The 19,699-nt window shown below is 35.4% G+C and overlaps 4 protein-coding genes across 4 annotated transcripts; all 4 read right to left on the bottom strand.

Annotated features, from left to right (window-relative positions):
- Window positions 1-32: 32 nt before the first annotated feature.
- On the bottom strand, window positions 33-1,067 carry LOC111214208. Its single transcript, XM_022716623.2, has 4 exons — window positions 816-1,067; window positions 651-732; window positions 361-522; window positions 33-277 (listed from the first exon to the last, which is right to left on the bottom strand). The coding sequence occupies exons 1-4, from the start codon at window positions 1,008-1,010 to the stop codon at window positions 210-212; spliced, it is 507 nt and encodes a 168-aa protein (XP_022572344.2). The 5' UTR covers window positions 1,011-1,067; the 3' UTR covers window positions 33-209.
- Window positions 1,068-1,969: 902 nt separating this feature from the next.
- Window positions 1,970-3,597, bottom strand: LOC111214207 (fasciclin-like arabinogalactan protein 7). The gene is made up of 2 exons (XM_022716621.2): window positions 3,399-3,597; window positions 1,970-2,958 (listed from the first exon to the last, which is right to left on the bottom strand). The coding sequence occupies exon 2, from the start codon at window positions 2,928-2,930 to the stop codon at window positions 2,160-2,162; it is 771 nt and encodes a 256-aa protein (XP_022572342.2). The 5' UTR covers window positions 2,931-2,958; window positions 3,399-3,597; the 3' UTR covers window positions 1,970-2,159.
- Window positions 3,598-8,850: 5,253 nt separating this feature from the next.
- Window positions 8,851-11,527, bottom strand: LOC111214206 (BTB/POZ domain-containing protein At2g04740). The gene is made up of 5 exons (XM_022716620.2): window positions 10,853-11,527; window positions 9,822-10,485; window positions 9,710-9,746; window positions 9,508-9,641; window positions 8,851-9,404 (listed from the first exon to the last, which is right to left on the bottom strand). Exons 1-5 carry the CDS (start codon window positions 11,322-11,324, stop codon window positions 9,053-9,055), a joined length of 1,659 nt encoding a protein of 552 aa, XP_022572341.2. The 5' UTR covers window positions 11,325-11,527; the 3' UTR covers window positions 8,851-9,052.
- Window positions 11,528-12,102: 575 nt separating this feature from the next.
- Window positions 12,103-15,549, bottom strand: LOC125607054 (cysteine-rich receptor-like protein kinase 14). The gene is made up of 6 exons (XM_048776613.1): window positions 14,516-15,549; window positions 13,571-13,695; window positions 13,263-13,470; window positions 12,897-13,137; window positions 12,651-12,810; window positions 12,103-12,568 (listed from the first exon to the last, which is right to left on the bottom strand). The coding sequence occupies exons 1-6, from the start codon at window positions 15,540-15,542 to the stop codon at window positions 12,236-12,238; spliced, it is 2,094 nt and encodes a 697-aa protein (XP_048632570.1). The 5' UTR covers window positions 15,543-15,549; the 3' UTR covers window positions 12,103-12,235.
- Window positions 15,550-19,699: the final 4,150 nt, after the last annotated feature.

Genomic DNA, 19,699 nt, shown 5'->3' with positions numbered 1-19,699 from the left:
GCCTCTTGAGTTTTGTATCCTCTTTCTAACTATTTCAATAAATCTTGTTTTTATTTAATATTTTGCATCTTTCTTCAGATTCTAAGTATATCAGCGGTAATGAAATACAAAACCAGCGATTCTGGAGCAAAGGAGTATAATCTACTAACGAGTTAAAACTTAAAATATACTTTCAGGTGCTCGCCATTTATCCATTCTTGAGGTGGAAGCTAACTGCTGATGCTTTTTGTGAGTCGCTCAACAATTTGTATTTCTCCGGTAAGATGTTGAACAAGTTCTGTAAATGAAAACATGAAAAAAAAAAACAAGACTTAAGACTTTGTTATGTAAAAAAACAAAGTCAAAGCTTGTAATAGTAACCATTGGTATAATGTCGGCAATCATGAAAGCCAACTCTAAGATCAGTCTCCCATGAGCTATTAAACTCAATTGCCATTTCCATGGCATTGTTCCCTTTGGGTGATCCAGCCATCCAACATCTTTGTTTAGGAACATTCTTCAACTTTCTTTGCATCACTACTCCTACAAACCAAACCAGAACTTTGGTCAGAATTCATAATATTGACTACACTCCCTTTGACCAGACACTTTATGAAATCTTGACTACACTTTCAAGATTACATTCGATATGATTGTCTGAGAATCAGAACCTGGAACCGATTTTCCTGATATAATTGATACTGCTGCTTCTATGCTTTCTGGATTAACAGGCTGGAAATCAAACACGATTACCTGGAAAGCCCCCACATAACTTTTCATTGAGAGGCATTTATACAAAACACCTTATAGTCAACAAAAGAGAATAATGAAGAAACCTCTTGAGGAATTGAAGAAGATGGTTTGATGAGAACCATGAAATGTTGTAAATTCCATATATTTAGTGAGTAGGCCATTGACATGATAAGCTGTGGTGGACCACCCGTTGCTCTGAGCGGCACTGTCGCTACATAAACGGCATCTCCGCCGATACTGGTGACGTTTGCTGATGGTATGAAGAATTGAGACGCCATTTCCTTCCTCTGTATATTTCTACTCTGAGTGGACCAAATACAAAGCTATATCCATATAATTAATTATTTTCTTATTTATTATAATATATGACGTCATAATTTAGTTGTTAAATTTAAGGAGACTTTTCATCATTATTGATAAAAATAAATGTGAATATTTCACTAATATAATTTTACTAGGTGTCTTGCCCGCACATGCGGGCATAATCTTCTTATAGATATTTATTATTTTATAATTTGTTAATTTAAAAACAACATGTTAAGTTATTATTTATATTCTTAACAAGTTTATACCAACCATAAAATAATTTGTATATCACAGCAAATTTCATTAAAATATATATACTAATTATTGTTTTGAAATTTTCAAAACACTCATATATTAGAAATGTTTTAGACTATATTTTTATACAAATGTTTTTTCTTCATTAATATTTAATTATATACTATTTTATATCTTAACTTTTATTATAAAAATATTATTTAAAGATAACAACACAACATATAAGTATTATCTTATTTTTTAGAAATATAAAATATTATTTCAAGATAACAACAAAATATATGAGAATTATCTTCTTAGAAATTTAATATTATTAATATAAAATTTGTTTTTAACTAAATTATTATATATAGCAATTTATTAAGGGTAACAACGACATTAACCAGTCTAACTTTTAACGTGAAAGCTCGATTCCAAAAATTTACTTCGCAAATAATAGTATAGATTACAATATATAGTCATATATCCAAAATGAAACTTTTTTGAAATGTATGTCCTTAATTTAAAAAAAATTATTATTTGATAGATCTATTTAATCTTCTCTTTTTAACTTATATTAATTTTTATTTTGTAGTAGCGAGAAACTCGTTAATGTATCTTTGTTCTTAAAAAAGATGGTATTTAACTTAGCTTGCAAATGAAGCAAAATAAACTAAAATAAATATAAAAAACAAAATGGAGGAAAAAACTCAATTCACAAACACTGATAAATGACAATAATAATGGTAAAATGTATAAAATAAAAATGGTGCTTAAAAGAAAAAAAAAATCAAAAAGACAAATTTGGAACAATGTAATACAAATCTCTTTCACAGTTGTAACTTAGAACATACTCAACCAACAAAACAAATCCATCATTCTTGTTCTCACAAGAACAATGCCACCAAACCGGAAACCACCATAGCAACTGGAGCTAAAGCCAGCGTCTGTGCTGAGTTCTTGTGCGACGACTTAGGCGAAGAAGCGTTGGCTTCATCAGAATCAGCAGAAGGCGAATCAGAAGGAGAGCTAACCACAGGAGCAGGAGCCGGAGCAGGCATTGGAGGGACATCAGTTCCAAAGATCGCTTCAGGCAAAAGCACCCGGTTCACTTGGTAAACCGCCACGGGGTCGGTGGAGAAAACGCTGCTGCTGACTTTAGTCCTGGTCCAGAGCGTCTCGATCCTAACCGTACCGGAAACATCAGTGAACTTCAAAGGGTACTGTCCACCGGCGAAGGTGCTAACCGGACCGGATTGGCTCAGGTTCTTGAACTCGGAAAGAGAGTAGTAGTGAGGAAGAGCGTGGGAGAGGAGAAGCTGCTTGAGCTGGTCCTTGGTGAGGTTCGAGAGAGGAGGATTCTTCTGAGCCTTGAAAGCATCGTCTTTTGGGACGAAGATCGTGACGCCTTCCTCGGTGTTGTTGGCTTGGCTTTGGAACGTTTCGATGACTCCTGACGAGAGGAGGTAGTCGAGGAACGTGTGGAAGGGACCAGCTACGCTTAGAAGCTCGGTGAGATTCACGTGGTGTGGGGCCGGTGCTGGAGCTGGTGTCGGTGGTAGCATTGGAGCTGGAGGGCTTGCGGTTTTGGCGTTTGTTGATGCAGAGAAGACGATGAAGGCGACGGCGATAAAGATTGAAAACTGCATCTTTGCCATTGCTTCTTTGATCCTCTCTCTCTCTATCCTATTGTCACAGAGATTAAACAATGCAAAGATCAGATCTTTATCAAGAACCCATGAAAACCCAGCATGAGATTGAACAGAATCCAATCTCAGATCCGGATCTGTTTCAAGAAGAATTGATCTTCCACATCGAGTTGAAGTCAAAGATTGTAAGTAACAAACTAAAGTAGTGTAAAATTAATCAGATCTTGCACATTACTTGAAAGTTGAGTAAAACAAACCGACACACTAACACATTCAGAGACAGTAAGTAGCTAAAGTTGACGACACGTAATGCAGAAACAATGATAAGAGAAACTAGATCTGGATCAGACAGAACATAAACTTATTTTTAAGACAAGTATACAGAACTTTTATAAAGTAGTTCAATGGCATTGTGATTAAACTGTAACCAAAGTGGAAGAGAGAAAAGAGAGAGTAGAGAGAGAGAGGGGAGCTGACCTGAGCAAATAATGGTAAAATGAAGACTTTCTTGGAAGATGGAGAGAGCAGAGGAGGAGGAAGAGAAGGTATTTAAAGAATTTTTTTTAATAGTTTCTATAGAAAAGGAAGGAAAGACAGGCTGTGTACTATTTCTCTTGTAAACTATGAGGTGTTGGTGTTGTTGTTGCGGCACCGTCTGGTGTACTTGTTTTGTAACCGGTTATTGCCGTTATCCGTAATCATGGTTTAACCTTAAGGCATAAAACACACTCATCTTTTCACATAATTTATTAGTGGGGTTTTATGTCTCCCTTAATCATTTATTGTTGCTTCAACTTTTTTTGTGGGTGTAAAGGTTTGATTGGTAAACAAATGAAGTCAAAAATTAGAGGAGAAGACAAAGTTTCTTCATCCGGTCTAAATGTTTCTAGTCCGTGAGGTTCAATCTACTGGATTTATAAATTTACCAGCATCTTCGTATCAACACTGGCGATTAAAGTTGTAAGATTTATGAGTACTTATGTATACTTGTGAGTTGTGACGCACCAAAAGTGAATTACTACTAGCTCGGTTCCAAGCACTTTTTGGCATCATTTACAAATTCGATACTTTTGTTTTTGAACATAGCTACACCACATATTCACAAGATCGCTCCACTTCTTTGTACATATGTTTATATTTTTTTTTATAACGAGACAATATGTTTTTTCGCCAATTCTTTTGTTTTAATCAAAAGAAAGAAATTCAACAAAGGGTAACGCTACTCATAGAAGGAAAATTACATATTTTTTTGTCTAATGGTTTAAATATGGTGTCAGGAAAATTACATATTTTTAGAAGGAAAATTACATATTCACAAGGGGTAACATAACGAGATCTGACTCTAAAATGGATTTAAAAAATATTAAATGTATTAAAACACCATATGTATGGATATATGGAACCTGATTTGTTAAGTTATTTCATTCGTGGATGTAGAATGTTCTTTTTGTTAATTCTTAAAGTTATAGGAAAGAGCCTTGGTTTTTTCAACTTTTTATTAATTTAATTTAATTGGGAAATTCTTAAAGTTATAGGAAAGGAAAACCTTAAGTTTATTTTTTCAACTTTTCTTTGAGTAGGTGAACAAATTAATCGAGTTTAAAACGAATAGAAGCAATTATGAACATCACGCTTCAGGCATTACCAAAAAAAGTCTTAGCGAATAATTTCCCATAATTCGTGAATTGCAAGTAAAACAGAAATAGATCGATACGGAAGAAACTTAAAAAGCAAATCGGAATATGGTGATCTTTCTTAATCAGCCTTCCACATATTTGTCTTCTCCTCTAATTTTTGACTCGTCACCAACCTTATGGTACTCGCTTTATTTTATTTGTTTTTGACATTGTACACGGTGTATTTAATTATTCTAATCTATTTCACACAAATCATATAACGTGTTTAGTTTTGCATGCGAACCTTACTTTCATATCCATATAACTGGTTTTAATACCTTTTAGCCATTTGCGGTGTTTGTCACTCGATGTTTGTGCTGCTCTATTGTTTGTGTGTTTGAATACGTTACACGTATATATTTAAAATTTATTTGATACACAAATACAGTTACGTTCGACTTTGTAGACACCATATATTTCAATAACCAAAGTGTTTAATACACAAATACAGTTAACGAACCATTGTTCCGCGCCTAGTACAACAATATGAGGACGTACGATGATACCAAACTTTTATAAACAATGAACTTACTTACCATTTGTTGATTAAACAGAATAACAACGATATCCAAAATACGTAATTACTAATTTGACAATATAACAAACTATAAATATGGAAGATTATTATTGGTGATACTTCAAATCCATGCAAATACCTCAATAAAATATGTGCCTGTATATCTATTTAACATCTTTGTATGTCTTAATCGCTGCTTTCTCACCGACAGCCGTGAAAAGCAATTTCCCGAAATAATATAACTGATCAGATATGATATCATACTATATTTGAAGTTGTATTCAGTCAAAATAAATCATAATTCGGAAACTGATTACCTTACACCTGTTTTCGGCTATGATGTGTGGAACATATTGTGAAAATGAAAAGAAGCATATGAATTTGTATAAAGAATGATGATAAGTTTAATCGACTAAACTATCTCGACCGACAATGAAGAAAGAACGAATACAGGCAGCGGTCGATTGAAGACAATCTCTGGTGGCGAAGACAACGACAAACGATGGAGATATGGATCGTTTTAGAAATTTTCTAACAGAAAGAAAAAGGTGAAAGGGTTAGGAGCTTTCTTTACAGCCCAAATGAAATACTTTATTTATATGTTCGGTAATTATTCTGATTTGGTTAAAAAATTATTGATTGAATTTCAATTTTGCTCAAGTCGAAGATAAAATTCAAGGGTAGCTAAATAATTTTTGGTTTGGCATACTTCTTTAAGTAGTCTTTTAAACCTCAAGTTTGTCTTATGTTTCCGGAGTTCCATATGAAATCTGCTAGTACATAACTGTTTGACACTCTTAGATGAAACTTTCTAATCATAAACTCTAAAATCGAATAACTAAATTAAGTAGCAATAAATCAACTTCTTTAGTGCTTAATATATACACACATTAATATTTTAATGTGAAAATAATATTTTAAAAATATATTTACGAATATAAACTTTAATCATAGAAATATAAATGTTATTTCAGCATATATTACCAAACTCTAATCAATGGAGAATGATTTACAATCTGTTTTCTTTCATCTAATTTACAACTATACAATTTTATTAATTTTAGCTTACGTGGATTTTGTTGTTTGTATTTTAAATGATTTAATTTATTTTTGATCAAAATATTTTTTTTTAATTTATAGTTTAATCATAAAATTAAATGTATAAGAAGGCTTCTCACAACAGCGTACTCATAAGACTTTTTTGTTTTATACAAATTTTCAAAATTAAAATCATAAAATATGTTTCACTCTCTTTTACGTTATTTTGCATTTGATTGAATATAAAGTATATATTTGTATTAAAAATTAAATTATTAATTATTTTGACAAATTATGCTTTATAATATTGGTATTCTAATATTGGTATTGGGTTAACTATACAAAATCGAAAAGATGGTGGATGGATTATTTTATTCATGCTTTTTATTAAAACTATCGATTCACGTTGAATTCATATATATTGCACGCTATAATTAAAATGGACATACTTATAATAACATATATTTTTCTAAGTACAATCCCAACAACCGTTTCGATTTTTATATCTTCATCTTAAAGGAGAGCATTAGCATAAATGAAAATATTAATATTATTTGCGAACGCAGAATCGGTATAAGATTCATGCATTTTTTTTGTTTGAATAATATTCATGCATTGATGTTACAAAAAAAAAGATTCATGCATTGCCATGAAGACATTAATATTATCATGTATTATCTCACCGTCCAAGATATATGAACAGCTTGAGCGTATTGTTACAGATAATACTATTATTTTTGGCCGGACAAGCTTAAATTTATTTTTCAATGGAAGTTGTTGAAGGTGAGTGACCACGTAGGATATAATCATCTAACCCTCAAACACAACATTTAACATTAACTCATACTCCACTCCTGGGACAAGACAGCTAATCATGCATCATTTAACGGCATCGTATCTTTCTACGGCCGTCCCGTAATCCTTACCAAGTAGGCCAGTCCCCACTATGTGGAAGCAAACCATTGATGTTTTTGAAGTTGTATTCCTTCTATTGTTTAAGTATCGGGGAAATTGCGTAAAAACGTTTTTTTTTTTGTTAAATTAACTTTACATTCTATAGAAGAAAGAGGTTAAATTAGCTTTCACTGATCACCTGTTTTGATCGCTCTTAAAATTTACAAATTAAAACAACTCTTAAACTAGAAAGTAGAAACCCAAGCAAGATTTTTTGGAAAGATGATTGCACATTTTTTACCTCAATGCATCAATATTCGATTTCTATTAAGAATTATATAGTTTTGCTTGGACCTCTTGGACTCCTGAATTTTGGCCAATATATTTAATGTATTGGATTTGTGGAAAACTCATACTAATACGAGACCTACTCAACCTCGTGCGTCATTGAAGTTGAATGACCCCTTCCTTGGGTTTTAAGAAATCGGCCACCGGATAGGGGATACCCAATGCTAATCTAATAAGTCTTAAAGTGGGGAACAAGTACATCAGCAATGACCTATCTCTGTCAGTTTTGATACAAACTTACGTACCGATTCTTTTAAGAATACGCTAAAACTAAAAAAAAAAATATCAAACAGCCAAAGAATTTCCTACGGTACTTTTAGGAACTATAACTATTTTGATACCTCCGCTTTTCATCTCCTTGGCCTAATATCTTTCTCGCCATCTGTTTGTTCCCCTTCCTTACTTTTTGCTAGATGATTACCGCATCTTTTTGTTCCCACCGGCCACTCTTATATAAACTCCTCTCTTCCCGTGGTTACTGGGTTATGCTCTTATGTATCTTTGATGGGCTATGCTTAGATTAAGATAGGCTAGAGTTTTGTTTGGGCTTGTTGTAATAAGGGTGAGATTAAGAGCTAGAGAAATGTAAGAGATGGAACGAGAGTTGGATAGTAATATTTGTTTAATCCCGTGGAGAAGTATAATAAATTCTGGATCATACACCGCACGTGATTAAACAAAGTAGTTATATATTGTGTTGTTTCTTCATTTCTTTATTTTCTTGAAGAGTGTTCGAATCCGTGAGAGTTCGAGCTATTGAATGACTAATTGACTCCAACACCCATATATTATACACAAATTTTCGTAAAGATAAAGTGAACCTACAACATTTAGTGTGCATTATTTTTCTAAAGATAAAATAAACCTACAACCTTTAGCATCTTAAAAGCAGACCACATTTGTTAATTATAAACGCTAACATAAATACTATCCATTTAAACTTAAAATTCAAAATTTATTTTATCACAAAATGAATAAAAATGATACACCTTTTTAATTATGAAAATTTCATAAAAATGCTCAAATTAAATTTAATTGAACTCTTTAATACCTGAATATTTGTTCTACCCAGTTTAATACATTAACTAATTATTTTGTTTATTTTAAAACATGAACTTTTGCTCAATCTAATACTAAAACTATGATTATTTTATTGATAGTTAGAATTTCCCTTTATTCTTTAGTTTTAAATAAGTTTGTTTATATGTATGCTGTCTCATGGATTGTCTGAAGAGAGTTCGTAGACATCTATCTCTTTTGCTGAGATGGTTGCAGAAGATGAATGAAACTTCTCGAGAAGAAAGATGATTTCACCTACTGGATTAACACTCTTTCCCTGCTGTTTTAGGTGTGGTTGTGTTAATCTGTCTGTATGTTTATACAATGATAACAGGTAAACCATAAAATGATGCTTCTATTGGCTCCTAGGATCATGATGAAGACAACGTAAGCTCTATGACAGAAGAGATCTCCAACTTATCCACAGAGACTGAAATTATATTATCAACATCTAATGGTATGTTTGATCGTCCGTGTAGAGAAATGCTTGAAAAGGTTCTATATAAAATTACGAGAAAGGAGTAAAAGTATATATATGAAAACAAAACAGACTCAAAACTTGTCTTCACCGGACTCTTTAAGGAGAGAACCAACTACAATCATGGACCGGTGTCTCTGTTGTCCTCTGCTTCCGACTCTGATTTCTCTTGCTCCGCCATTTCCACAAGCATTCTGAGGCGCTTATCGAAAATCAAAGCACTCTCGTCTCTCATGTCAAGCTCCAAAGCCTCCGCTTCAAGCCACTTCTCTCTCAGATCATCGAGCAGATTCCCTTGGTCTGTGGTCATCGTTGCACCTGGTGCACTTGGAACAGTGGTTCGAAGTGAAGAGTCCCCTGATGGTGGAGGCAACGTTAATAGCATTGCCCTGAACTCGCGGGTCTCCACAAACGCCTCGAAATTACAAGCAACCAGGTCTAGGCAGTACTCTCTTATCTTTAACACGCCGTACCTATACCATTCAAGTTGGAATCAATATCATCAAAACGAGCTTCACACAAGAAACTATAGACACAGTAACTCCCACAACTAGTAGTTAAGAAGAAAAATCATACATATCTGACAAAACAAGCCAATGACAGAGCTCTGCAGGTGTGGCTGATTCCAAATGAGGCAACAAGGCGTCAGCCACAGCGCGTTTAAGAGGAAACAGTAAGTAGCGAGATGCAACATCAAAGATCTCCTCAGCCTGCAAAACTATCAGAAAACGTAAAAACACATTCCAAATTTTTCTAAATGGCAAACAAGTTTTTTTACCTGATCTGGACTGATCTCCTTCAAGCCATCAGTGTACCTGATAACGCTTATCAAGTTAGCTTACTGTACCAATTACAGTTTTTTTAAAAAATAATCATGGACGCTTGCTTACATATACTCAATCATCTTCTCGAAAGCCTCAGCGCTCAAATCATGTTCTTCAAGAAACGGAAGACTATCACCAGGCAAACCATTTTTCCCCTCAGTAAAATCATTCACTCGTGATAACCTCGCTCTGAAGTACTCTGACCTCGACGCTAGTATCACTTGATGGCAATAATAACTCCTTTTATCTACTCTAACGCAAACGTCAGCAAGGCTATCCACTCCAAGAATCCTACCCAAGGAAGCAGGAAGCCTGTCTTCCTCCGGAAGGGCCACACCCTGCAAGATAAACCGTTTCATAGAGTTATCAAGATCTCTATGCGTCTTGTACTCAGCATATCTCTGGTGAATCAGCTCCTTCTCGACGATCTTCTGCAAAGATTCGCATTTGCAGACTTTGCAGATCCTTACGAGATCTTCCATGTCGTCGACGGAGATCTCAAGCCTATCCGAGTAGAAGAAGTGGATGAGGCTGCAGAGAGCGGGGTACGAAAGCTTCTCTTTGGAGAACCTAACTTCTCTCCGTTCTTTCCATTCGTTCTCGAACTTTTGCTTGAAGAACGGAGACCGAGCGCTTAAGATAACCCTGTGTGCTTCAACTGGTCTGCCTTGAACGAAGAAGATCACATCCGGTGGGAAGTAAGTGGAACTACCAGTCTCATCAACTGAAACTGAAAATGCAAAACATTCTCATTAAACACTCTCATCCTAAAAGAAGTTTATATTCTTGTCAATGAAATGTTTTTTTTTTATGTATCTGAACCCGAAGGTCCGACTAATCCCGGCAAGCCTGGGTTGCTGTCGGCAAACCCGGATTGCTACCGGCAATCCCGGTTTGCTGCAGACAATCCCGGTTTGCTGCCGGCAATCCCGGTTTGCTGCCGGCAAGCCCGATTTGCTGCCAGTTGTTCTAGTTAGATATCTATGCCACCTGGCCACGCACCTAATATAATCTAAGTGGTAGGTTTCGAACCCGGGGCACTTAGCACCTTTCCAAATGAAATGTTAATACTAAACTTAACTAACTCCAAAACGTACCACTGTTCCCATCAGAACCTTGTTTGAGATAAGCTTGATTGTGGCGGCAACCGAGAAACGTATCCCTAAGAGAAGCTTGCAAGGGAGCAAGCGGAGGCGGACGAGCTTCAAAAGCCTTGAGAAGCTTCCGAATCCTGAGGTTAAGAGAAGCGTAGTGACAACGGTCGCCGTCGAAAGTGTGCTCGGAGCAAATGGCGCCGTTTTCAAGAAGCAACCGAGCGGCGTCGAGTCGTCCGGTGAGGCAGGCGTAGTAGAGAGCGACGGAGTCCCAACGGTCGCGAGCGTTGACGTTGACTCCGGACTCGAGAAGGTAGCGGAGCCTGTCGACGTCTCCGGCGCGGGAGGCTTCGAAAATGTCTCCGTTGGGGACTTTTTTGGGAGGCAGGGAAGGTCCGTAGTCCTGGAGGTCGATGTCTAGATCCTCTAGGTCGGATTCGAGTGTCCAAGACGACGAATTCTCGATCGGAGACATTTTTTTCCGACGAGTTAGCTCAGGGAATCGGAGATTTAAGAGACGAGCGCATAAGCCCTAGAGGAGGAGGAGGAGGAAGTGGTGAAGAAGCTCAATAGGGCTCTAATTTGATTTCGGTTGGTTCTACTCGGTTCAGTTCAACATCTCTAATACCGATATCAAAACTTTTTAGTTTTTACATTCTTTGTAGCATATGGGTTCGTTCAACAAAACTTTTCTTCAATTCATTATCATTTTCGCGCAAGTTCACGAGACTCTTCAAGAGTGTAATATTTCCTTGTATTGTAACATTACATGCTTAATAGCTTTGAGTCCGCATAGCACGTCTTCCGGTGTAGATTAAGTTCTTTATTCAGTGATTTCATCTATGAATAGATCATCCATTATGATGTTGTACATGCACCATTTTTTTAAGAAACTGCATAGTAGTAACTTGTACATAGTGTAGCAACAGAAATAGTAGATTTTACGATTTTTACCAACATTTTTATCAACCCATAATTTTATAAATTCAGATTTTATTTTAAATAAAATCATTGAAAGTAAAAATATTTCTGGAGATGGCACAAAAATAGAAAGCACAAATGCTACTTGTTCAACAGAGATGAACTTTCGTTTACGGTTTATATGACACCGGTTTAGTAAATAAACCAACTTTCTAAGCTCGGTTAAAGTGTAGTAAAACAGAACACATATTTAGTTAGTTATACGGTTTATATGACACCGGTTTAGTAAATAAACCAACTTTCTTTTTTTTTTTATCAAAAAACCAACTTTCTAAGTTCAGTAAAAGTGTAGTAAAACAAAACACATAGTTAGTTAGTTATACAAAATAACACAGTAGAGGTAACAGAACACGGAAACTACAGTAGAAGCTCCAGTCCAAATTTACACAAACCATATTTACGTCTTCAACGAGGCTCTAAATCGGTAATCGACACGTCATTAAATGAATAAGTAGTAGGTCTTCCCGTAGATTCATTTGATTCTAATCCCTCAGATACGTGGACCAGTTCTTGCCTGCTTCGTGGGAAAGACCCCGGTAAGCAAGGAGCCGGTAGAGTGCTTGTGTTACTACCGAGCATCAAGATGATGTTTGATAACAAAGGACGGTCATCTGGATTTTCTTGAATACATAAGAGTGCGATATGGATGCATCTAGTGACTTCATTACTCTGATAATTCCTTCCAATAGCTGGATCCACCAGTTCTAATGGTGACCCGTTTATCCAAAGCCTCCATGCCTAAAACAGTGCACAATCAAGAAAAAAATGTTATATGTTTGATGAAGTTAAACTTTTATAACGTTGAGGTTTTCATGCTCACATAAGTGACCAAGTTTCCAGCAGTACTAGTTTCATCCATCTGGTAGACACCACTGTTTTTCTTTCCGCTTATAATTTCGAGAACTAAGACTCCAAAGCTGTATATGTCAGATTTCATGGAGAATTGACCATGCATCGCATACTCAGGAGACATGTAAGCGCTGAAAAATATACAACTCAACCTAAATTGAAACACAGAAAGGTTCAAAGGACTTTGAATTTGTCGTCCATTACGAGCATAACTTACTAAGTGCCAGCAATTCTGTTGGTGTTGCCTCGAGTTTGCTCCATTCTAAAAATAGTCGCCAATCCAAAGTCTGAAATTTTTGGGTTCATATTGGCACTTAAGAGAATGTTGCTGGCTTTGAGATCTCGGTGTATTACTCTGAGCCGTGAGTCTTGATGAAGATACAGAACTCCTCGAGCAATTCCCCCGATAATATTATATCGCGTTTTCCAGTTCAGCTGACCCTGTATTGAAGAAGGGTCTGCAGAATAGTCTCTAACTATAAATTTGGTAATCCATTTACACCAAAAAAATTTGGTAATCCATGTCTGGAAATAGATATAGGTAACTAGAACTTTTGAAGCATATGTAGTGAATCGGACTCACCAAAAAGGAAGTAATCGAGGCTTTTGTTAGGCACAAACTCATAGACAAGTATCTTTTCATCTTCTTGCACACAAAATCCAAAGAGCCGAACCAGGTTTCTGTGTTGAAGCTTTGCCACGAGAACAGCCTCATTCTTGAACTCTCTTCCACCTTGTCCTGATGTTTTTGAAAGCCTCTTAACTGCAACTTCCCTTCCGTTAAGAACAGCCTATACAACAAATCAGACGACACCACTGTTTCGGTCCGTCTTTAAACTTCTTACAAAATTAAAGAATCAGGTACTGATCACAGAGACGATAAAATGATACCTTGAAAACATCTCCAAATCCACCTTGGCCAATTAAGTTTCTCTCTGAAAATTTATTTGTTGCAGCTTCAATGGCTTTGAAATCGTATTGTAATGAGTGTATAACCGGGATCTCAGTACTTGATCCTGCAAAAGGGTAATAACACTCATGTTTTCTCTGTTAGTGCATCTCCAAAACTTTTTAGCTTGTAATCTACCAATAAAAATAAAAATAAAAACTCATTTATCACTTGAAAACGCCTTAATTGATCATATATGGAATCATTAATGGAGATGATTATAATGAATAATTATGGATTTTTTAAAAAATTTAATGAATTATTTTGTATGTTTTTATTTACATGCAATATTTTACTATAATACAATAATTTATTTATTAATTTTGTTTATAATACTTTGTTGTGTATTTTATAGTTATTGTAAGAATATTTATGCATTTAGTTAAGTTTATTAAATGTAAAGACTATTATGTAAAAATACAAAAGTTCTAAGGTTTAATATAAGATTTTATTTTTGGAGAAAGACACCCTCAAACCCTATATTTGAAGTTTTTACCAAACCTTATAATAATGAGGATTTTGGAGATGTTCTTACCACATATAACCATATATACAGTTAAGCCATCTCTTCTCAAAAAATTGATTTCCACATGGTAAAAAAATTCATTCATCCCTTATTATAAAGTAAATACTACTCTTAATTTTTGTTTCATAAAAAAGTGTAATTAACATTTTTAAAATTAAAAAAAAAATATTTTTTTATTTTCAATGCAAATTTTTATATACAATTTATTTCTTATCTTTTTAAACGATTAATAAACAAAATCATTTTGATGTAAACAATTATACATTTAATATATTTATTACTTTCTTAATCCACTTGAAATATGTTAAAGTGACAACTTTTGCTAAACTGATGGAGTAATGGATAAAACACAACAGCTCACCTTGGGAACCTAATGCTCGGCATGACTTTCTCCTCCTATATATAAAAAATCCTAGCGCAAGCAGTACCAAGAAAATAATAATAATGGCAGTTTGAATAACAATTGCCTTGAAGATTCCTATTGAGATTGTCTCGCTACCTGCACAATCCCGAATGTCTGAAGGATTTAATGAATTATGAATGATACACACTACACATGTGCTTATAGTTTTGCTACTCGAAGACTCACCTTTCTTATTGGTCACGTTTCCTGCTGGGGCTTCAGGCGGAGGTTCCAACGTAATACCGCTAAAAGCTTCAGAGAAGGGATATAGTTCCCACCGAAAAACACAGCTGGCCCGGTAAACAATGCCACCTTGTTTCCCATAGCAGCATGATTCATAGTTAGAAACACTTTGTGTTAAACAGATATTGCAATCCTCCAGAGATAAGTCCGGAGTGCATTGCATTAACGCATATATAATCTGGAAAGATGTCAGGGACAAAGATGCTATGTCAGCTGCGTAGTACTTGCGTTTCGATGAAGGTAAAGTGGCACTGGCTATCATACGACGTGCTAGGTCTCCCCACACTTGATCAAACACTGTTGAGTTGTACCTGATATCGTCTTGATTGGGGGAATGAAAATGTGGTTCTGCCTTGAGCGATCCAAAAAACGAACGGTTGGAGTATCGTACCATACATAAGATCCGTACTTCCGGCCAGTTGAGGCCTTCTGTCTGGTTGGGACACCTGTCTAATAACACATTAGACGCATGATCAATACATTTGGAGCAAACATCTGGTTCAGCACCTTGGATGCACATCCCTAGAGCATAAACTCGATCAGGGCCTTGGCCTATTGAACCATTGAAGAAGCCGCCTCTAGCTGAAACGTCAGAAGCAAGAGAAGAGAGGATAAGGCCCCGGTTTGTGTCGTACCCATCACCGGGAATAAAAGAACCAGTTCGCCCACATTCTTGTGCAGACACAACAATAAAACCTACAAGGACAAACCAGAAGATTTGGAAGAAATTCTTTAATTTCATTTTCAAGATTATAATTTTGGGTAATTAAGTTCACAAAGCAGCTATTAGTACTATTTTTTTCCGCTGGTAGTTATGTGGACCATCAATACACCAATCAGTGGCCTATGTTGACTCGTTTATAATCTTGGTTGAGTCAAACGTATTATATGGTTTTTGGTACATGTACATTGTGATTCTGTAATTATCACGTGACCTCAAGAAAGAATACGTCATAGAATCTCCTTTGTAGAGACGATACAATTTGGAGCCAATCAGAAAAAGGTTTGGCGAGAAAAAATGCAACAAAAAAAAAACATGAAGAAGTCAAATATAAACATGTACCTTTCTTACCTGATTAAACAGTAAAAAAGAAACTTGCAGTTTTCCTAAATTTGTAGTGTTTGAATTTGTCAAACTAGTATCAGTTATTAAATATGAGTTTATATATACTCTTGGAATTTTTAATTGGCCTCTGAATGTTGCATGTTCAAATCCATTGGAAAGGGTCTCTTTACCAACATGGAATTAAATTATATAGTCAAAGTCTTGTGTCTTATGGAAATGTACGAACCTATGAACCGAAAATTTCCCATTCATTTAAAACAAAAAGGGAAAAAAACTGATATTGGCCTTTTTATATACGGTCGTAGAACTGAATAAGAAAAATCTCGGACCTATTTTATTTATGATGAAATAGAGAGGAATTGATGTCTAATTCTTTGTCCAGTGACTACAATATATACGGCAGCGCTAAAACTTAATAAATATATATGAACTCATTTTATAAGAATATGATAGATAAATGGCCTTTTAGTTTTTCGTATCCTAATTATTCTCGTATGAGTGCTTCAGTATAGTATAGAGAAAAATATACCTATGAAAGTGGAAGGGAGAGTCCATATGTTTTGTCCCCCTTCAATGATAAAACCTATCCATTACTTATTTTCTCAACTCTCCACTTTAATTACTTCTCTTACCTTAAGGTATATATTAAACTTGTAGGATAATTTGTTGTTACAATGTCTACTACAAAAGCTAAATGCATGGTAGTGGGAGGGAAACAATTGAAGTCATCTAGATTGAGGGACTTGTAGGTTGTGTTTTGGTCAAGGTGGTGTTCATGTACATTTGATAGCCGGAATGTCATACTAGGACAAAGCAAATAGTTGTAGGATTTCATAAGATCATGGAGTTTACGGCTTCATTAGAAAACTTATTGCAGAAGGTATATATGTCGAGACATGCATACATGTTGGCCAAACCTATTATGGGAGAAATTGAAGCAATGCTTTGATTTATACCTTGTTGGCCGTTGTGAGAACCAAAGTGGTTCCCTAAAGAATAATGGGATAAAGAGTTTTGGAGAGATTTTTCATTCATATAGAGTTTAGCATTTCTAATAGTGATATAAATATTGGTACATTATTCTCTTTTATATTTAGAAAAATTCTTTTTGTATTTAGAAAACTTTATTTTGTGTTTAGAAAAGCACTCTTTTAGATGTGGAACATTTTTCTATTGAAATTATTTTTTGGGATTTCTTAGGATTATAGATACATGTCTAAGAACTGTAAATTACTATATGTTTCTAAAAGACCTATGTTTTTATGTTTCACATAGTATTAAGAAAGCATAATAAAATTTGATTAAATGTATTGTTTTCAGAATTAGTTTTTTCCCATAATTTTAAACTAATAGCATTTCAAAAAGTACAATTGATTTTTTGAAAGTTTACAATTTACCACTATTAATTAATAAAATTTACATAGAAAACTTCAAACATGCACATTTTTTAAACAATTTTTTTAAGAGATGAATATTTTTAAAAACTATGCACATTTTTTAATAAAGGAACCAAAACTAGGGTTTGTTTTAAGAGAAATTAGTTAGAATAACACCAATACTATATTGGCAATACATCAGCGTCTCTCCTACGTAGAGTCTTTTTCAGTATTAGTTGAGTCAAACGTAGTAAACATAGCTTGGTAGAAAATTGTAGCAATTCTCATTTCTTAAAACTGTCACCAAAAAAAAAACACGTCGCTGAATCTCATTCGTAGAGATGATAACATTTCGAACCGGAAAAGGGGTTCGCGAGGAAAAATTCCAAAATATAAAAATATATTCAGACCACGTCAAACATAGCTTGTCCGTTTCTTACAAGTTTAAAAGCAAATCGAACTCTCTCCGAAATTTGTAATGTTGAATTCGTCAAACTTTTGGGGTCCTTAAACTTGTAAATACGGTCATAGAACTAGATCGCAAAATAAATCAATGCCAAAAGTCAATTATATTTTCTTTGTTCACACGTAATGTTGAAATTTCAAATGTGACTCTGAAAATGACATAAAGGAATTTCATAGGCGATGGAGAGGGACTAGAAAAGTATTTTGTTACATGAGCACGTAATTTATGAAAATTAACGTCTGTGATAAGGAAGCTGAGAGCATGTGCATTGAGGGTTTATAGGGAGAGTTCACACAGAAATCAAGAAAAAAATAATAATAAAATAACTTAATCACATGAACTCCTCTCTCCTAAGAGCACTTGCAACGGGGGATGACATCGAGTCCGTTAGCCAGGTCCGTTGCACTTTTTTGATTTTTTAATTAATATAAACCCAGCCCATTTGACGGATTGATCCGTAAATAGCATCTTGACGGACCCGGTCCGTGGGCGACGTGGCGGAGAGAGATTGGACGGAGGAGCGTTTGTGTTTGGTAATGGGGAAAAAAAATTCATTTCGACGAAAGCAAAGAAAAAAAAAACCTCTCAACTCTCTAGGGCGATTTGTCGGATTCCACCGTCGCGATTCAACTCCGTGTGATCCTCAAGGTAAGTCGAAGCGTTTTCTTCTATATTAATCGAGCTAGATTGTTTCCATTTATATTCAATCGAGTTGGGATCGTTTGTATCAAAATTAGGGTTCGCAAAAAAGCTGCGATTTGGGGATTTTTTATATTAGGGTTTGAAAACCCTTTTGGGTCTCGGTCGCTTTAGGGGTTTGAAAACCCTTTTGGGTCTCGGTCGCTTTAGGGATTTGAAAACCCTTTTGGGTCTCGATCGATTTTGGGGATTTGAAAACCCTTTTCGGGTGTCGATCGAATTATGGATTTGAAAATTGTGCATTTTTCCCATTCGATTTAGGGTTGCCGCTCTATTTAGTGTTGATAAGTTCGTCTTTCTTATTGTTTATCAACATTAGTGCTAATCTTTGCTTTTTGCTTGTCTCTTTCTTTGCAGGTTAACAAAAATGGGAAGGTATAGCTATAGCCAGCCGTCCTCATCATCAGCGTCCGTCGACATCACCTCACTTCTCGAAGCTGAAGCTCAGATCTACGCCGATGAAGCTCAGAGTAGCTTCGGTAATGGAGAGCCGTTTCAGAACCAACCTCAACCTGAGGGGGATGATGGCATCCCGACGATCTGCTACTGTGGGAGTGAGCCGGTTGTTGCTACAGCCTACACGAAAAAAGATCCAGGCCGTAGGTATTTCACCTGCAACAATGTCGTTGATGGAGCCACTCACATCTGGAAGTGGTTGGATGTCGCGGTCTTGGAGGAGATGAGGGACTTTCAGACGGAGATAAGAAGGCTTAAGGAAGCAGTTGCAGAGAGAGAGCAGAAGCTGCTGCTGCTAGAGAAGACTTTGTACGACGCAGGAAAGGAAACCACACGAGTTAAGCTAATGGTGTGCCTGCTAGTGGTCATAGGTTTGGTAATCTTGGTTCTACATGGTAAGCTCTTGACTTATTTGTATTTCATTTTCAGTTTATGCGTTTGTATTAAAACATTTGACTGCCTCATGTTACTTATTTGCAGGAGTAGCTGCGAAGGCTTCAATGGGGACTATTCTATCACATGTCCAATGGCGAAAAAAGTAAAGGTACTCTGCTTTTCTTTTCTATCCGTTAAAAAAAAATTCAAATAGGATTGTAGATTTATTGAATGGTTTTTGTAGGTAGATAAAAACCAGTGTGATTTGATTGGTTTTAAATGTTCTACGTTTAAATTGCTGTATAATTGAATGGTGTTTGGTTAAATAGCTGTTATAGTACATAGGATTTAATTAGACAACCTAAATAACTAGGACTGTATTAATAAATGCTACTGATATTTGTTAATTGCTTTTAGTTTGCTTCCTATCTTCCAAACTGCTCAGATTTGATAGGGTGTTA

The sequence above is a fragment of the Brassica napus genome, chromosome A3 (assembly GCF_020379485.1).
Source record: "Brassica napus cultivar Da-Ae chromosome A3, Da-Ae, whole genome shotgun sequence".
Taxonomy (NCBI): domain Eukaryota; kingdom Viridiplantae; phylum Streptophyta; class Magnoliopsida; order Brassicales; family Brassicaceae; genus Brassica; species Brassica napus.
Note: the sequence above shows the minus strand (reverse complement) of the source record. Positions and strands in the feature narration are given on the sequence as shown.